An 18,019-nucleotide genomic window follows, 5' to 3' on the forward strand; every position below is an offset into this window, starting at 1 on the left:
CCAGAACTGATAAAAAGACCAAAACACTCACGTCTTCACTTATTTAATTTGCTTTATTAAACAAATATTTAAACCGGTAATGTCTCAATGATGTTTGACAGCTGAGCAAGTGAGAAATGTTCTTCATATTGCACTCATACTGTTTAGTAGCAAACCGTTTTGACTGTGACAATGTTTGCGTCACGTTATTCATCTCACGTGATACACCGTGATCATCATGGCGGCCACCTCTGTGTTCCAGAGAGTGAGAACAGGCTCGAAAATCGGAGCCCAATATGACCAGGAGGGCAATCTCATCAAGGTAATACTGAAAACAAAACACTTAAACCCTCATATGCGCATATTTGCGTTTGCAGTCTGCTTTTATTGCTTTTAAGGTTATGCATTCAACCAATCACTTTAACGTATCAGTTAAATAGAAGCGTATACATGTTTTCTTCTTGTAAAGAGACATAAAGTACACTTATAATAATATATTATATACATCATATAGAAATGACGATAAACGCGTTTGCTTAATCAATACATTTAGCCTAATATGTAAATAATTCTGTCTTACTGGGTGAAGAAGTCCTGCTGTTTAATAGAACTTAAGTTTATTGTCAGGAGAATGTAACACAATGTACAGTGTTTTCTTCTTGTAAAGAGACATAAAGTACACTTATAATAATATATTATATACATCATATATAAATGACGATAAACGCGTTTGCTAAATCAATACATTTAGCCTAATATGTAAATAATTCTGTCTTACTGGGTGAAGAAGTCCTGCTGTTTAATAGAACTTAAGTTTATTGTCAGGAGAATGTAACACAATGTACAGTAATATCAATTAACCAAATACACACAATAATGTTCTTTTTAGCAACATCATATGACTTTAACATAACTGTTTTCTATTTTAATATATATTTTTTTAAATGTAATTTATTCTTGTGATGGTAAAGCTAAATTTCCAGCAGCTATTACTCCAGTCTTCAGAGTCACAGGATCCTTCAGAAATCATTTTAATATTCTGATTTGGTGCTCAAATACATTATTTTTATGAATTAAAACAACTTTATTATCGTCAGTGCTGCTTAATATTTTTGTGTAAACCATACTACCTATTTTTCAGGATTTTTGATGAATAGAAAGTTGAAATTTATTAAAACAGAATTCTTTTTGTAACATTATAAATGTCAGTTTCGATTAATGCATCAATTTCTTAAAAAAAGAAAACACTTACAGACCCCCAAAATTCCAGTATAATTAGTTTTTTTTAATAGTGACAAAAAAAGTGCAAGAATACTTACAATGCATCTTTTGCGGCATCTATAGTGGCTGGTAAAGAAGGCGATTGAAACCCGGGAGGAGATGGGAGATTATGTCAGGTCATATTCCATTTCTCAGTTCCAGAAAACACATGCATTTCCTGAGGTGAGACAACAGGCCAACACTGAAATACAAATACAGGGTATTAACACTGTGAAGTGTCAAATATTTTACAATCTGTAATCTTTGAAGTCTCAGTAAATGTGTTTGTTTTAGGATGAGGAGTTTGAATTAAGGAAGGAGAGAGCCATCAGTACTGTGGTGAATGTGTGTGTAAGTATCCATCCGCTAAGCTTTTATACATCAACAACACATCATAAGCTTTGCATTATGATGCTTGGCTGACTGGGTTTAAATTTAGCCTCTCTGCTGAATTTAATATTGCCCCCCATGAGAAAAAGCTACAGTAATTATGTGCCATTAGTTCCTCTTCCTTGTATTTAATAATAGAAGATTGTGAGATGTTGAATATGTTATAAATTGTGTTTGGGTGTAGGAGGTTTATGCTCCTCAGAGGCGTTATAAACGGCAGGTGGATGCTGGGGAGCTGCTGGATGAAGAGTCTCGGGTTCATTCTACCTTGCTGGAGTTCGGCAGGTACTCGATCTCTTCCTTTACAGGACCCGGGAATTTTGTACTCTCATCATGTCCAGCTGGAAGTGAACCAAGGATTGTTACTGTGTTGTGTACTTTAGGCTTTTAAAAGAGAGTAGTTACCTGAGGAGTACTTTATACACTACCTTTCAAATGTTTGGGGTCAGTAGGATTTTTTTAGCGTTTCTAAAAGAAGTCTCTTATGCTATCAAAAATACAGTACAAACCGTTCAAAATAACAGTTTTCTGTTTTAATATTGGAAAATATGATTTATTACTGTGCTGAAATTGTTTGTCACATTATAAATGTCTTTACTGTCACTGTTGATCAATTTAATGCATCCTTGATAAATAAAATTATTAATTTATTATGTATATTTCGTACCAATTGAGGGGACCAGTTTTTATCCAGATTCTCTTTCATTCACCCTCTCTTTTGTTTCTCTCATCTTCACTGGTCTGTTTCCTGACACATTGTATCAGCATTTCAGTGTCAAACAAATACTCCATTAAAGGCATCTATTAATTCTGTACTCCTTCTTCATTCGCTTCTCTTTTTTTTTTTTCTGTCTGTCTCTTTTATTTCACTCATTAGTCTGTGCCTTCTCATATCACAATACATGCAGTGAGTATGACTGAAGCTCAGTTTCTGGGAATGGGAGTGACACAGATTGACCATCGGTCAGATTGGCTTTGCATCAACTGCATTAATGTCTTTTCTTTTGCATCTGCCCTAGTGCTGTTTTTCACACATTGCATCTAAATGTATTGTTCATGTGTAATTTCCTGTCATGTGGCGTGTTGTGCCTGTAGTGTGATTTGTTTTGAAACTGACTCTTGCAATGAGCTGCATGTTGTCTGTAATGTGAACATGAAGCATTTCAAATACCTTCTTTTCTGTTTTTTTCTAGGCGCTATGGATTCAGCAAACAGTCTAAAGCAGGCACTGTGAGTATCAGATGACCGAAACATCACATAAAAAGTCCAGTCAGAGAAGGTTACATTTAAGCAACGGATATCTTATCGAAATCGGAAATCTTAAAAAGTAATGGAAATTTATATAGTGGATATTTTTGCTAGTTCAAGCTTTGCAGTTTGCTAGAATTGGCTAGAAGTTCTTTGTGAGTGCAATCTTTATAAAAATATGTATCTAGTAATCTTTAAAAAAGTGGAAAAGTAATGGGAATATGTTGGTAATATATTGATCCAAGAGCTGGTACATTTTGTCATTAAATTAAATCATTATTCTGCTCTGTACTTCAAAAGTAGTCTTGAGTTTTGATTCAAAATGTTGCAGTTTTCAGTTCTACAGGCAACTCTGTACAAATCAGCAAAAAAATGACTTTTTGTATGCACTGACCCTAGAACCACCCCTGTGGTGTCCATCTGGGTATAATAGATCACAGATGGACAGTAGGGCTTGGCACTGACCTTTGTTGCTTTTGATTGGTTGTTAGTTTGATCATGTGATGATGTTTCAAACAGGCAGTGGAGCAGAAGCAGGTGTTGGCTCAGGGCACGCAGGGTGTGCCTCCTGGAATGGCCCAGGTGTCTGAAGAAGAGGACCTGCAGGCAGCAGAGGAGGTCAGTTAGGATCATATGAAATTACACTTGGCCTATAATAACTCTCACTTGTTCTTCATCACCCATTCTTTATCTGACCAAAGTTAATGTTCCATTAACCAATCAGTACTGGATGCCTTTTTTACAGCTCAGAATCAAAGCCTTGATGACTGGAATGGCTGCCATGGCAACAGAGGAGGTACATTTCTAAACGCTTAAAACTCAAAAGAGTTTAAAGGGATAGTTCACCTAAAAGTTCAAATTCTTACCCTCGTGTCATTCCAGACTGTTGACTTTTTCTTTTGTCTTTTTTGTTTTTTTGTAAGTATTTTTGTCTATATAATTAAAAATAAGAGTTATTCAGTGTTGTTTGGTTCCCAACGTTGTCCAAAAATCTTTTTTGTGTTTCGCAAATTGGTAAAGAAATTGACAGAACGACATGAGGATGAGTAAGCAACTACAAAATTTACATTTTTGGGTAGACTGTCCCTTTAAAGGAGTCATTTCCACAAAAATTTAAATAAAAAAAGTATATGGTCAGAACAACATGCAGTTTTTAACTTTGTGAAACCTTAGTTTAAAGGTGAATTATTTTCTTGTATGTCCACTCTTTCTTATCAAGGCAGCCTTTAAGAAAAAAAATATAAACTGTTAGCAGTCTCCTTATTTTATGCTATTTCTGTGTGTGTTTTTAGGGGAAGTTGTCAGCCAGCACAGTGGGGCAGATTGTTGGACTGCAGTCTGAGGAGATCAAGCAAATTGCCACTGAATATGCCGAGAAGGTGAACAGTGATAGAACTCCACTGAACCTCTAGGAAACAGTCCCTTTATTTTTACAACAAGAACAATGACTTGAGACGGGAATACAATTTTGGAATTTGCAATAAAATTAAAATGTTCTCATTTTATAAGTTGTATAGTGTGTTCCAACCTTCTACATTTATGTGTGATTGGGCAGGCGGAGCGCTCTGTGGAGGATCGGCCGGAAAGATTTGGACCTGCGCAGCAACACAGGCGTCAACTGGCGTCACTCAACAAACAAATCACTCAAAAAACAAAAGAGCTCGAAGAGGTAATACCACGTTACTTCACATTACAGTTTTGAGAATGCTGATATCACAGTCATTGTTTCTTCTCTTTGTTTATATCTTCATTGTTTCTTGATTTATTCAGCTGCAATCCAAACAGCAGGAGGCTAGAGCAGCATGTGAGGATGCTAAAATCAAACTAGCCGAGGTGAGACAATTAGGCACAGACATATACTGACAGATAACTGGTTGACTTGGACCATTAATGTTTGTGTTTTTTTTAGGCCACAGCACAGACTGAAAAGCTGGAGAGAGAGCTGAACTCACTGGAGGACGTGGAGTCTCAGGCAGATTCTGGGTAAGCAAACAGAACACCTGGAATTATCTAAACTGAAGGTCATTGGACACTGAGTCCGAAATTTTCGCACGTTAAAAAATAAATACAACCTCACGTTGTGTCAATCATGTTTACACACTGCCTCCGAAACTTTCGTCCGTCATAAAAAAATTCGGATCAGGTTCGATTTTCTGCATTTCGCATCCGTAGCAAGCATTTTGATAGGAAAGGATGACAAATATGAAAACAAAAAAACGCAAATTTCGAAGTCAGTGTGCAAGGACCTTTAGGCTGCATCTGAAATCGCTTGCTCTCGGAGTAGAATCTTCTGTTGAATAAGTACTTCCTGTTTTGTATTTAAAGTATACATTTAGTATGAATGTGTGTACTATAAATGTCCTGTGAATATTAATATAGTCTGAACATACAACATTTGCCATGTTGGCTTTGTCATGTGACTTAATGGCATCAGTTGCATCTCTTCACTGCCGTTCACAACTTCTCTCCCATGGCCTCATGGGGTATTAATGTCGCCAGAAGTAGTAGGGTACTTTTCTGTTTTATAAATACTTTGAATTTGGACATGCTACACTTTTTGTGTAATCGAACTAAACCAATGCAAAATCTGTGAGGGAAAATATTTCGCCCTCAACAAAATTCCTGATTGTGTGAATTCCTATTTAAATGACTGCATTTGTCTGCGAAGTTCACTTAACAGTAAATGTGGGTTACATAGTTCAGTCTGATTAGAAATGGATTATTTGCTTCTTTGTGTATGTTATGCTTACTAGAGCGTTGTGCCATCAGCTTGGCATCACGCTAACATCAAAGTGTATAGAAATCAGATGAGAAAAAGTAAAGCCAACCAGCATGATAATTCTTAGGAAGGATCAGTATCCATGTGTTGTATTGAAGTATTGTGTTTGTTTTTATCTTTCAGGTTTCTGGAGAAGCTTCGTGCCTTGGTGGCCATGAATGAAAACCTCAAACATCAAGAGCAAACGTTCCGCTCACACTGTCGTGTATGTTATCATGACAACCCTGTTGTTGCAATACTTTGGTTTGTCAGTAACGTTGAGGATATGAATGTATTCTTAACAGTTGTGTGTATATAGGAGGAAATGACCCGTCTGCAGCAGAATATTGAAGAGTTGAAGCTGGAGTATGGAGAAGGAGGAGATGAGAAGAAGGTGCCTACATAGTCATCCAAACTGAAATGGAACCTCTTAAGTGACTGATTTGGAACGCTCTTCATAGGCAGCGCCCCTTTTTGGTGTTAGGATGCTGCTATGCTAATGGCATAATAAGCATAATAATACATATCATAAACAAATATTGGGCCAAATTTGGTCATTTTTCAAGCTTTTTCCTTTACTCTGTCACTTTGTCCATTTTTCTCTTACCTTTCAGTTGCCATATTTCTTGTGCCCAATGCTGCCTTAGCAATTTGACCAAAAGAAGCTTTTGAAACAATCCTTCTAAAGGGAATGTGCCAACTTTTTGGAACAGAGCCGATCTGTGTCATTCTAGTTACTTCTCAGACTTACCCTCTGCATGTGTCTTTGTAGGAGATGAATATGTTGATTGATCAGCAGTACACTGCAGACAGAGAAAAGCTGCAGAAGATCCGTCTGCTTATGGTTGGTCAATTTGAACTGATGGTTTTACTCAGCAGATTACTTAAGAGATTCTTTATACTGTTTTACTGTACTGCCCCCTACAGGCTCGGAGGAACCGCGAGATTGCCATCCTGCGGAGAAAGATTGATGAGGTTCCCAGCAGAGCCGAGCTGACCCAGTATCAGAAACGCTTTATTGAGCTGTACAGCCAAGGTGCGTGTGTGTGTGTTTAAAGTCAGAATCTATTTTTTAAAGATGTAAAAAAAATTTTGTACATTTTTTTTTTTTACCCCATATTTTTAAATTAAAATATAACTCGACCTTCCAGTGAAACAACAGACTTCTCCAGTCTTTTAGTCTGCTTAATCTGCCCCTTTTGTACAATTGACCTCAAGCTCACTGTCAGATCTGCCTCCATCCAATCAACAACCTATAGTATCAACTATATTGAACATTACATTGTTTTCTTTCTCAATAATCTGATTACTCAGATGTAGGTTGCAATACAAAAGAAAAAAAACTCTCACTGCTTCTATTACTCAATAGCTTTAAGATGTTGGTTAGAAAATAGATCCAACAGAATGAGCTGAAATCAAAGCTGTGGCTTTTTGAAGCACTCTTTAATTGTTCATTTGTTTTTCAGTTTCTGCAACACACAAAGAGACAAAACAGTTCTTCACTCTCTATAACACCCTGGATGACAAGAAGGTGTACCTGGAGAAAGAGGTTTCAGCTTTGTTATCTGTGCTATTGGGAATTAATTTTCTTGTATTTATGAAGAGAATCAAACTCTAGTCAAGAGTGTTGTGTTTAAAAGGATGTGCAGTAAAATTGAGACACTCTTTTTTCTTTCACAGGTCAATCTGCTGAACTCCATACATGATCATTTCCAGCAGTGAGTTTCAAATAAAACTCCAGCATCCTTGTAGAAATTTCCTAATATTACAGCAAGAGCATCAGATTGTAATGTCTATTGTAATGTCTATCCTGAAGGCAGAGTTGAATGTAAAGTGTGTTTGTGTGTTTTTAGAGCCATGGCTTCGTCAGGAAGTAAAGAACAGTTTCTCAGACAAATGGAGCAAATTGTGGAAGGAATCAAACAGAGTCGCATAAAGGTACAAAACCAGACTACTATATCGTATAATAGATGAAATCTTATATTATTTATTCCCATTTTGCATATGAATTAGTTTAATTCCACTCTGGCTATTTGTGGATTTACCCCATCAGACAGGAACATGAATTGCATTAGTGTTTTTCTAATGTGTATTTGTGCATTTAAAGATGGAAAAGAAAAGACAGGAGAATAAGATGCGCAGAGATCAGCTGAATGATGAGTACTTGGAGCTGCTGGATAAACAGAGGCTCTATTTTAAAACCGTCAAGGACTTTAAAGAGGTATATACTCACACAAGTTTAGTTTTAAATGAATTTCTTCCCTTCTCCTTTACATAGGGTGTATAGACATTAATCTATTGATATTTGATTTTATTCTGGATTGAGGAAACAAACGAACCGTCTTGTCTGTTGCAGGAGTGCCGCAAGAATGAGATGCTGTTATCTAAATTAAGGGCAAAGGGAGCGTCGTAACAGCTGGATTTGCACCCCACCCCCCCATTAATACATAACTCCCAAGTAGCACTTCAAAATACTCATCACATTGCCTGATGTTGGTATTTCATTGCATTACAGCCTCGTGCCGAGATCACATCTGCTTTCAGACTGAATCTCTACTGTTCAGTATCTTTGTTAGCCTAGATTCTTCTAGGTTCAGAGATGAAGCATGTAACTTATGTACTGTTAAACTGGAGATGTTTTGTGCCTTGATGTCCCCTTATTTAAACCCATCATGTGTATAACACAAATTCCCTTTCTAATCGCCTTTGTTTTTGTATCATCATAAAAACCTGCTGCCATAAGACCAACAAACATTAAAGGAGAAATGAACTACCTGCTGATTTGACAGATTAATTTACTATAGTGGTTTCAGACTAGCGAGGAGTCACATATGATACACTAATGGTAAAAACAACCTGGCATCTTACCGACCGTTCAGATTGCCTTGACCTGTAAATAACATTACAACTGAAATGTGCAATTCTTGTGCACATTTTAAAGATGCCAGCCTTATGGCTTCTAAGACTGTACAGTAGATAGGATATTTACAACATATTTAACAAAATACTGAATGTAAAATGAATCAACCTCATGACTATTATGATATCAATGTGCTGCTTTTTATTTGACCGTTATGTTTTCTTAAAAACATTTTTTTTTTTATAAGGATAAAACCCAAAAATTTATAAAATGCTAATATATAGTTCATTGGTTGTTAATATCACACACACAAAATATTTGTGCCATTTTACAGGTTTTAAAGTGTTTAAAAAAAAAAAAGCAAGCATTTGTTTATTGTTACATTGGTGCATAAATGGAAAATTATTAAATCTCAGAATTTTCTATTTTGTGAAACGTTACGGAAAATGTTTTCTGTATGAGCCATTTGAAAACAAATACATAAATGAAAATCCAAAGGCTGATCTATCAAACCCTGGTTGCCACTAAGGTTGTAGGTTCAATCTCATGTGGAGAGCGGAGACAGCATGAAGAATTATTCACAATATAAGTTTCTATATTTAATGAGTTGGGCCAGTAACAATAGAAATTCAGCATTACATAACGGCTTCTGAAAACAGATTTCTGTACAGGCATGGAATGCAGACTGATCAGAGCTCTTCTCAAACGACTGAGAACAAATTAACAAAATGACAATTGTGTAGTCTGACAGTTACTCCATATAGAGGTGCATCACAAAGAAGATTGATCTTATTCTCAGCGTGAGAACTGTCTACCATCTCCTTTCCTTTTGTTGACGTGTTTGAAGATCTTGGCCTTGTGGACGTTCTTAGATTTCTGGTAGCCAAAGCCTCCGCCGCCACCTCGCTTCTGCATCTTCACCCCTTTACTGCTGTGAACATCTGAGAGAGCGAACGGTTAAGGAACAAACACCACCCGAAGACTCTGACCTTATGAATACTATAAATATATATATATAGGCCTTGTACTGCTAATAGATCTACAGTACCATTCAAAAGTTTCCAAAAAAATATATTAAGCAGCACATCTTTTCATCACGGATTATAAAAAAAATGTTTCTTAAGCACCAAATCAGCATATTAGAATGATTTCTAAAGGATCATGTGACACTGAAGACTGGAGCAGTGGCGGCTCGTCGGGGGAGGCAGGGGAGGCACAGCTTCCCCATAATTTTGAGGTGAAAATGGGAGGATGATTTAATGTTAATAAAATTCACAATTCATTTCAGTTCATATCTCAGAATGCGTATTTTTTGTTTGTTTGTAATTTCACAGTTGTAATACCATAACGTGAAAGTGCCACTTTTCTATCGCAAATGTGCCGAATCTGCTGATGTAATTATAACCGCTAATGATAGAGAAGGGTAGGAGGAGGCCGGGGGAGACGCTGAGCTCTCGTGCACCCACGAGCCGCCACTGGACTGGAGTACTGATGCTGAAAACGCCATTTTAAAACTTTAAAATAAAAAAAAAAAAAGTTAATTTCAACTGTAATATTTCACAATTTTTACTGTATTTTTGATCAAATAAATGCAGCTGTGGTGGGCATAGTACCGTCCCCAAACAGTAATGCATGTACAACCATGATAAAACATCAAAAACTCAAACTATTCAAGGGTTAGTTCACCCATAAATGAAAATTCTGTAATTAATTACTCACCCTCGTGTTGTTCGAAACACGACAGTATCATGACGCGAGCACATGGCAGCGCCGGCTGCAAATTGTGTTCCGAAGATGAACGCAGGTCTTACGGGTTTCGAACAACACGAGGGTGAGTAATTAATGACAGAATTTTCATTTTTGGGTGAACTAACCCTTTAAGTAACAAGTTCCACATGCAAGAGTAGCATTGTAATACAGTGCTGAAAGGATACTGAGGTCCACAAAAGGTGGCACTTTAAACCCAAAGGACATTGCCACTTTCGGGAGGTCGAGTGTCTCTACATTATAGATTTGTTTGAGGGAATGCGAGTCATATGATCTGACGTAGGATTTGTAGGCCTCCTGAGCTGATTTGTGAAGGTAGTAGTTCTTCTCTATCAGCTTCTCCAACTGCAAAAGACCAAAGCAAATACCGATTTTAAACAGGTCAATTAGGATTCAAAGGGGTTATATTTGAAAGGAGCAAGAGATTTAGTTCAACTTCACTGAATAGGAAGTCTCACCTGAGATTGAATATCAGAGATTTTAGCCCAGGAGAACTCAAACTCACTCAGAGGGACCTTTAGAAGAACACAAGAGAGAGACAATAAGAAATGCATTTTTCAAGATTCACCTTGACATGTTTAACAGCTTACAAGTGTTATTTTAGTATCACTGATGTACTACTATACTTTGTTACTATTTTGAATTAGATTTTGTTTTTATATTTTGTTTTCACTTTAATTTTATTTCAAGATTTTGTAATTTTCTTGTCAGTTTTTTTAATGTCCATATAGTATTTAATCATTTTATATGTAAGTTTAGTTAACGTGTAAAGTTATAGAGTATTTAAACTCCTGTCATGATCATACAAAGCCGACACATATTGAAAGCCAATATAAAACCACAACTTTGGCCTGTTTGAGAAATCGTAAAAAGCCGAGCTCCTCTGGTCTTAGGATCAGGAGGGCATGTCCTCTACCATTAATACCACGAGCTGTTCGTCCCACACGGTGAATGTACTCCTAAATATCAACAGAAAAGTCACATATAAAAATCCAAATACAAGCGTATATATATATATATATATATATCAATCAGCAAGGCTGGACTAGGGGGTGTGACTGCTGTACCTTTGGATCATCGGGTGGGTCGTACTGAACAATCCAGTCCACCTCTGGGATATCGAGACCTCTGGCAGCCACGTCCGTACAGAGGAGAATACCAGAGTCTGCGTTACAGAACTGGAAAAACGTTGTGGTTCTCTTCGTCTGTTTCTGCTTCCCCTGAAAGACCGTGAAAACAAAAGCATTCATCACACTGCTTCAACGGCACTTCCCATCTCGCTTTATGTGCGTATGGCTCTGTGACTCACGTGAATGGCCATGACGGGCAGATCGATGTAATTGAGCAGCTCATAGTGGAACTTCACAGACATGCAAGACGAGAAGAACACCATCAGCTTCTTCTTGCGGTTCTTCTTCAGAAACGTGAAGAGCAGCAGGAAACGTTTTTCCGAAGGACATACGACATATCCCTAAAAACAACACAAGGTCAAACTCAAATAAGATATTACTCCCACAACACATGATCAACTGGTACTGATAAAGGAGTTAGACAGGTGAGCAGTTTACCTGTTCTAGTCCTTCCACTGTGGCCGTGTCTTTGTTGTCGTCCACCCCCACATACAACGGCTCCTTCTTGAGGGAGATTCGTGCAAGATCCTCCACCTTACGTGTCTGTGTTGCGGAAAATAACATGGTCTGTCTTTTTTCTGGAAAGAAAGAGAAATATTTAAGGACGTGCAAGAACCCTGGTTAAAGGAAGTGACTTCAGAGTGGTCAGGTTCGTCAATTCTTACTAGGCAGTAGTTTGATGATCTGCTTCAGTTCTTCCTCAAAGCCAACCTCTAGAATCCTATCAGCCTCGTCAATGATCAGACACTGAAGGTTCTTAAACATGAACCCGGGTGTGTTCTGTGGAAAGAAAAAGAGGTCAAGTACACTTCACAGACCTGTGTGGCAAAGCTGTTGATTGTAAAAGGCCTTACCTGCAGGTGATCGAGAAGTCTGCCAGGTGTAGCAACCAGGATATTGACTCCATTGGCGAGTTTCTGGGCTTCAGCAGAACGGTTGCTGCCGCCCATGATGAGGCCATATGTGTGCACATGATGAGTCATCAGCTCCTTTAGAACACCATACGTCTGCATGGCCAACTCACGAGTGGGAGACAATATGACCACTGCAGTCCCTGATACACACACACACCAGAGCCATGTCACACCTCTAAGGTCATACTTGCATCTCTGCTATGACTATAACAATCAGAGAATGACAATATGTACACTCACCATTTCTGGGCATAAATTTGAGTTTGTAGATAAGCTCAATGGAGGGAATCAGGAAAGCTAGTGTTTTACCGCTTCCTGTTTTAGCTGCAGCCAAAACGTCTCTGTTGGACAACAATGAGCACATATCACAACAAATAAACAAATTATTGATTGAACAAATAAAACAAGTGATGATTACTGTACCACTGAAATCCTGCAATGTCTGATGCACCGCAAACTCACCTTCCTTCCAGTAGAGGTCGTATGGTCTTGTGCTGGATCTCAGTCATGGTTTCAAAGCCCATTTCCTTCACTCCCTTCAGTGTATTCTCACTGACCACTTCCGCCAAAGATGCAAATGACTTGTCCTCAAACGCACCTGAGAAAGTCACCAGTGAGGAAAACAAATCATAGTTACCTATTCATGTCTATGAGAAAAATGAAAATACGTTTCTAACAAACTGTTTTTTTTTTTTTTTAAAGAACATTTCAATGATATTTTGTAAAAAAAAAAAAATCTAAACAAAACCGATTTGTTTGTTCTTCACCAGCTAATTGAATAAAAACAGCTTCAGTGAAATTAAGATTGAACTTATCTTACCATTTATTTTAATAGTAATAAAACATCCCTATTTTTTTGTCGCTCAATTACATATAAATGGTACTTTTTAAATTATTTTTGTCCAAAAAATAAATGTCTAATAAATTGGTTTATATTTTAGAAAGAAAACGGTTTCAAAAGGTTTTGTATTTCAAATAAAGCAAAAAATACAGGTGCTCTTTATAAGTTAACTTAATAAAAGGAGCTTCTGTAAATGTATCTATTGGCGCTTTTCCACTGCGTGGTACGACTCGGCTCGGTACGGCTCAGTACGGTACGGCACGGCTCGGTTCGGCTCGGTTTGCGTTTCCACTGCAGTTTAGTACCGCTTTAGAGTGGGCGGGATTATTCACATGTCATTATAGTTGCGCCGCCTCTACTGCCGCGACTCCTAAAAAACTTTTTCATTCCGCGTCGCCCCATCAAGCTCTCACTGGATCCGCTCCTCTGCTATCAACGAGAGCAACGTCTGTACTTCCTCAACAGGGGGAACAGCCACTTTTTGGTTGTTAAAAAAAGGTGCGCTCGTTCAAAACAGTTGCATTCGATCCTTCGCTGGCTGTGCTGATTTAAATCTAGCGGTTCTTTTGTGTTTGTTAGTGACGATTCTCTCCGGCCAATCCGTGATCAGCAGAGTTTACACGTCACATTTTGGTAACGGTACGGTTCGCTTGGAACCCCAACCGAAGTGGTACTAAAAAAAGTACCAGGTACCAGGTACTGTACCCAGTGGAAAACCCCCCAAAAGTGAACCGTACCGTGCCGTACCATGCAGTGGAAAAGCGCCATCTTTTATTAGTAAGAAATCATGCATCCTATATTTTGTTGTCTGTTCAATAATATGCACAGTAAAAAAAAAATCTGGAACTTTTCCCTAAAAATAGCCAAATTGATTGAACATCTCTCATAACTTTTCCCACTGAAATGAGTGGATAACTAGAAAAACTAAACCAGGCTCACCAATATGACTCATAGCAGACTGTGTTTAACAGGTTACAGGTTATGTCATGTTTACCTGTGAGACCAGAAGGAAGCTCTGGTCCATCTTCATCACTATCATCCTCTTCTGCTGAACCCTCTTTGTCATTATTTCCATTTTCTGGCACCTTTTCAGGCTCTGCACATTCCTGCTCCTGTTTCTCATCTTCTCCATCTGATGCTTCTGGTGTCTCTTTAACAACATCTGGCTTTTTTACTTTTTTCATACCTACAAGACCAGATCCATTATTACAGAGAATATACAGTGGGTACGGAAAGTATTCAGACCCCCTTAAATTTTTCACTCTTTGTTATATTGCAGCCATTTGCTAAAATCATTTAAGTTAATTTTTTTTCCTCATTAATGTACACACAGCACCCCATATTGACAGAAAAACACAGAATTGTTGACATTTTTGCAGATTTATTAAAAAAGAAAAACTGAAATATCACATGGTCCTAAGTATTCAGACCCTTTGCTGTGACACTCATATATTTAACTCAGGTGCTGTCCATTTCTTCTGATCATCCTTGAGATGGTTCTACACCTTCATTTGAGTCCAGCTGTGTTTGATTATACTGATTGGACTTGATTAGGAAAGCCACACACCTGTCTATATAAGACCTTACAGCTCACAGTGCATGTCAGAGCAAATGAGAATCATGAGGTCAAAGGAACTGCCTGAAGAGCTCAGAGACAGAATTGTGGCAAGGCACAGATCTGGCCAAGGTTACAAAAAAATTTCTGCTGCACTTAAGGTTCCTAAGAGCACAGTGGCCTCCATAATCCTTAAATGGAAGACGTTTGGGACGACCAGAACCCTTCCTAGAGCTGGCCGTCCGGCCAAACTGATGGTGAGAAATAAGATTCTCTGGTCTTTTTGGCCTTAATTCTAAGCGGTATGTGTGGAGAAAACCAGGCACTGCTCATCACCTGTCCAATACAGTCCCAACAGTGAAGCATGGTGGTGGCAGCATCATGCTGTGTGGGTGTTTTTCAGCTGCAGGGACAGGACGACTGGTTGCAATCGAGGGACAGATGAATGCGGCCAAGTACAGGGATATCCTGGACGAAACCCTTCTCCAGAGTGCTCAGGACCTCAGACTGGGCCGAAGGTTTACCTTCCAACAAGACAATGACCCTAAGCACACAGCTAAAATAACGAAGGAGTGGCTTCACAACAACTCTGTGACTGTTCTTGAATGGCCCAGCCAGAGCCCTGACTTAAACCCAATTGAGCATCTCTGGAGAGACCTAAAAATGGCTGTCCACCAACGTTTACCATCCAACCTGACAGAACTGGAGAGGATCTGCAAGGAGGAATGGCAGAGGATCCCCAAATCCAGGTGTGAAAAACTTGTTGCATCTTTCCCAAAAAGACTCATGGCTGTATTAGATCAAAAGGGTGCTTCTACTAAATACTGAGCAAAGGGTCTGAATACTTAGGACCATGTGATATTTCAGTTTTTCTTTTTTAATAAATCTGCAAAAATGTCAACGATTCTGTGTTTTTCTGTCAATATGGGGTGCCGTGTGTACATTAATGAGGAAAAAAAATTAACTTAAATGATTTTAGCAAATGGCTGCAATATAACAGAGTGAAAAATTTAAGGGGGTCTGAATACTTTCCGTACCCACTGTATATACATCTCAAATGCTATAATTAAATTGGATATTTAGCAGCCACCTCTCTAGCTACAAATATTGCCCATTGACAATCCCATAGTGACTAACCACTAATTATAACGACATCATCACAGCAACATTAAATACTCACTAGATGCTGCGTCCCCTGCACCATCCAATTTTCTTTTCTTTTTCTCGATTTTCTGTGAGGCTTCGTTCTCCTGAGTGGAGATACTTTGCTGCTGCTGCTCTTCACTGATGTTTGGAGCAGAATCAGATTCGTCCAGAACAACTTTTACCTCTGCCAGATCAGAAACAAATAAGCGCATTTCATCAACTACGATATAAAGAAAAGAGTACGCACACTCAATATGAGGAGTCGGTTAATGTATAATGTTAAAGTTCCTCAATACAAAAACTAAACAACACATAAATAACATTATAATTACTATTTTATTAAACCTATATGTCGTGTTGCTAGGTTAAATACAACTGACTAAAATATAAGACCAAACTTTACGAATGCACCGAGCAGTATGATTAGCACATGCTAGATCTGAGATAACGTCTGAATTAATTAAACATCACATTCATCTGTACAATTTAAGAGAAAAATCACCGTCACCGTTTTCCTCTTCTTCCTTCTGAGCTCTGAGCAATTTGCGTTGTTTATTTTTATCATTTCTCTTCTGAATCTTCTTGCGGAGAATCTTCATCTGCATGTCCGCCATGGCTGTAGACAAACACGTGTGAGCGTGCTGCGTGGGGTCCTTCGCTCAGCTGACTGACTCATACTATGCCTGACTGAAAATATTAAAGACCCTTTAAAACCGTCGTTTTAACATTTATTTAACTTCTACTGGTGTACTGCTAAGCTCCATTCGTACATAAGACAGAAGCAACAACTATTAAGCCACTAATACAGCATTTATCATTTCTCACCTGTTATTTATTTACGTCTTTTTATTATTTACTTAGCCCCTTGTTTAATATTTTAGTATAGAAGACGGGGTGGTATGACCAATCAAGCTTTTCTAAAGTGATAAATTTAAGAAAATTATAGTTTTCCGTTCGTTAAACTAAACAAAAAACGACGAGTAGTCTATTCCTTTCCTGTTATTTATTCCAAATAGGAAATTAAATGGTCAAAAGTACACGTCACGGTGTCGCTGTTGACAACTTTGTATGAGAAACTTTGGCATACATACATTTCGGTTCGGCTGTAAAATACACTTTGTTTGAAGCATTGACGCTCCCTAGTGGTGGAATGGAGGAAATATTCTATAGACTTTGACATGTATCCGTGTTTGTAGCGTAGCGTTTGTTAATTCATTGTGCGCACCTGACCTTTATGAAATTTTACATGCTATTAGAAATGATAGAATTCTCCCGTTGGGCATAAACGTTCACGGCTGCACATTGTTCAGTGGTGGACAGTAACGAAGTAGTTTAATTTCGTTACTGTACTTGTACTTAACCGGCAGCCATATCACCCCAAGACTGGTTACCCACTGAAGCCAAGCAGGGCCGAGACTGGTCAGTACCTGGATGGGAGACCTCCTGGGAAAACTAGGTTGCTGTTGGATCATCATGGCCTCCTAACAATCAATCCCCATATCTACTGATTGGCTTCATCACTCTGCCTCCTCTCCACCAGTAAGCTGGTGTGTGGTGGGCGTTGTGGCGCACTATGGCTGCCGTCGCATCATCCAGGTGGATGCTGCACACTGGTGGTGGATGAGGAGATACCCCCTGACAATGTAAAGCGCTTTGAGTGCCTAGAAAAGCGCTATATAAATATTAATTATTATTATTATTAAATTTTTCAAGTATCTGTACTTTACTGGAGTAGTTTTATTTTGAGTAACTTTTACTTTACTACATTCCAAAGCATAAGATCGTACTTTTTACTTCACTACATTTCATAAAACATATCGTTACTCCAGAAGCGGTGTCTGATTCATGAACGAACTGATTATTTTAAATGAATCGCACCAAACGATTCATTCACGAATTGGAATGATCCGATTGCAGCTGTTCTCGAGTCGACAACTCACTGATTCAAATGATCCGTTTAGTGCGAGTCTCCAGTGAACTGAACTCACAAGTAACAACCGGGAGATCTTGTGAGTGCGCCCGCGTCTGATGCTGTTAAAAGTAAGTTACTAATGTCAAATTTTAGGATTAATTATTGTAACTGAAAATCATATTTAGGTCAAAGCTGAGAGTTGTTTGTGAACTAAATCTGCTGTAAAGGGTGATCTATTTAAGCCCACTGAAATGCTTGA

At 38.3% G+C, this 18,019-nt stretch overlaps 2 protein-coding genes across 3 annotated transcripts; one reads left to right on the top strand and one right to left on the bottom strand.

Moving 5' to 3' along the window:
• Positions 1 to 1,315: 1,315 nt before the first annotated feature.
• Positions 1,316 to 8,266, top strand: LOC107660631 (coiled-coil domain-containing protein 93-like). Its single transcript, XM_016449998.1, has 19 exons — positions 1,316 to 1,422; positions 1,534 to 1,590; positions 1,814 to 1,914; positions 2,823 to 2,859; positions 3,397 to 3,495; positions 3,623 to 3,673; positions 4,170 to 4,256; positions 4,433 to 4,546; positions 4,648 to 4,710; positions 4,787 to 4,860; positions 5,780 to 5,861; positions 5,955 to 6,029; positions 6,408 to 6,479; positions 6,563 to 6,671; positions 7,102 to 7,184; positions 7,316 to 7,353; positions 7,489 to 7,573; positions 7,743 to 7,856; positions 7,992 to 8,266. Exons 1-19 carry the CDS (start codon positions 1,360 to 1,362, stop codon positions 8,046 to 8,048), a joined length of 1,461 nt encoding a protein of 486 aa, XP_016305484.1. The 5' UTR covers positions 1,316 to 1,359; the 3' UTR covers positions 8,049 to 8,266.
• Positions 8,267 to 8,827: 561 nt separating this feature from the next.
• LOC107660632 (ATP-dependent RNA helicase DDX18-like) lies at positions 8,828 to 16,535 on the bottom strand. Of its 2 annotated transcripts, none has more exons than XM_016450000.1 (14): positions 16,357 to 16,535; positions 15,883 to 16,032; positions 14,142 to 14,333; positions 12,769 to 12,904; positions 12,547 to 12,647; positions 12,247 to 12,446; positions 12,058 to 12,172; positions 11,831 to 11,970; positions 11,572 to 11,733; positions 11,330 to 11,482; positions 11,108 to 11,221; positions 10,721 to 10,777; positions 10,430 to 10,607; positions 8,828 to 9,436 (listed from the first exon to the last, which is right to left on the bottom strand). In XM_016450000.1, exons 1-14 carry the CDS (start codon positions 16,460 to 16,462, stop codon positions 9,291 to 9,293), a joined length of 1,950 nt encoding a protein of 649 aa, XP_016305486.1. In that variant the 5' UTR covers positions 16,463 to 16,535; the 3' UTR covers positions 8,828 to 9,290. The 2 variants fall into 2 exon arrangements, with proteins under 2 accessions (XP_016305486.1, XP_016305485.1); XM_016449999.1 differs by having other exon boundaries at positions 16,351 to 16,535.
• Positions 16,536 to 18,019: the final 1,484 nt, after the last annotated feature.

The sequence above is a fragment of the Sinocyclocheilus anshuiensis genome, unplaced genomic scaffold, assembly GCF_001515605.1.
Source record: "Sinocyclocheilus anshuiensis isolate Anshui unplaced genomic scaffold, SAMN03320099.WGS_v1.1 scaffold627, whole genome shotgun sequence".
NCBI lineage: Eukaryota > Metazoa > Chordata > Actinopteri > Cypriniformes > Cyprinidae > Sinocyclocheilus > Sinocyclocheilus anshuiensis.

Coding starts and splice junctions, on each gene's coding strand:
- LOC107660632 (XM_016449999.1), bottom strand. CDS start 16,462: ATGGCGGACATGCAGATGAAGATTCTCCGCAAGAAGATTCAGAAGAGA. Junction 12,447..12,546: donor CAAATTTATGCCCAGAAATG/GTGAGTGTACAT, acceptor TGTGTGTATCAG/GGACTGCAGTGGTCATATTG. Junction 11,971..12,057: donor GATCATCAAACTACTGCCTA/GTAAGAATTGAC, acceptor CTTTCTTTCCAG/AAAAAAGACAGACCATGTTA.
- LOC107660631 (XM_016449998.1), top strand. CDS start 1,360: ATGGGAGATTATGTCAGGTCATATTCCATTTCTCAGTTCCAGAAAACA. Junction 3,496..3,622: donor ACCTGCAGGCAGCAGAGGAG/GTCAGTTAGGAT, acceptor CCTTTTTTACAG/CTCAGAATCAAAGCCTTGAT. Junction 7,185..7,315: donor AGGTGTACCTGGAGAAAGAG/GTTTCAGCTTTG, acceptor TTTCTTTCACAG/GTCAATCTGCTGAACTCCAT.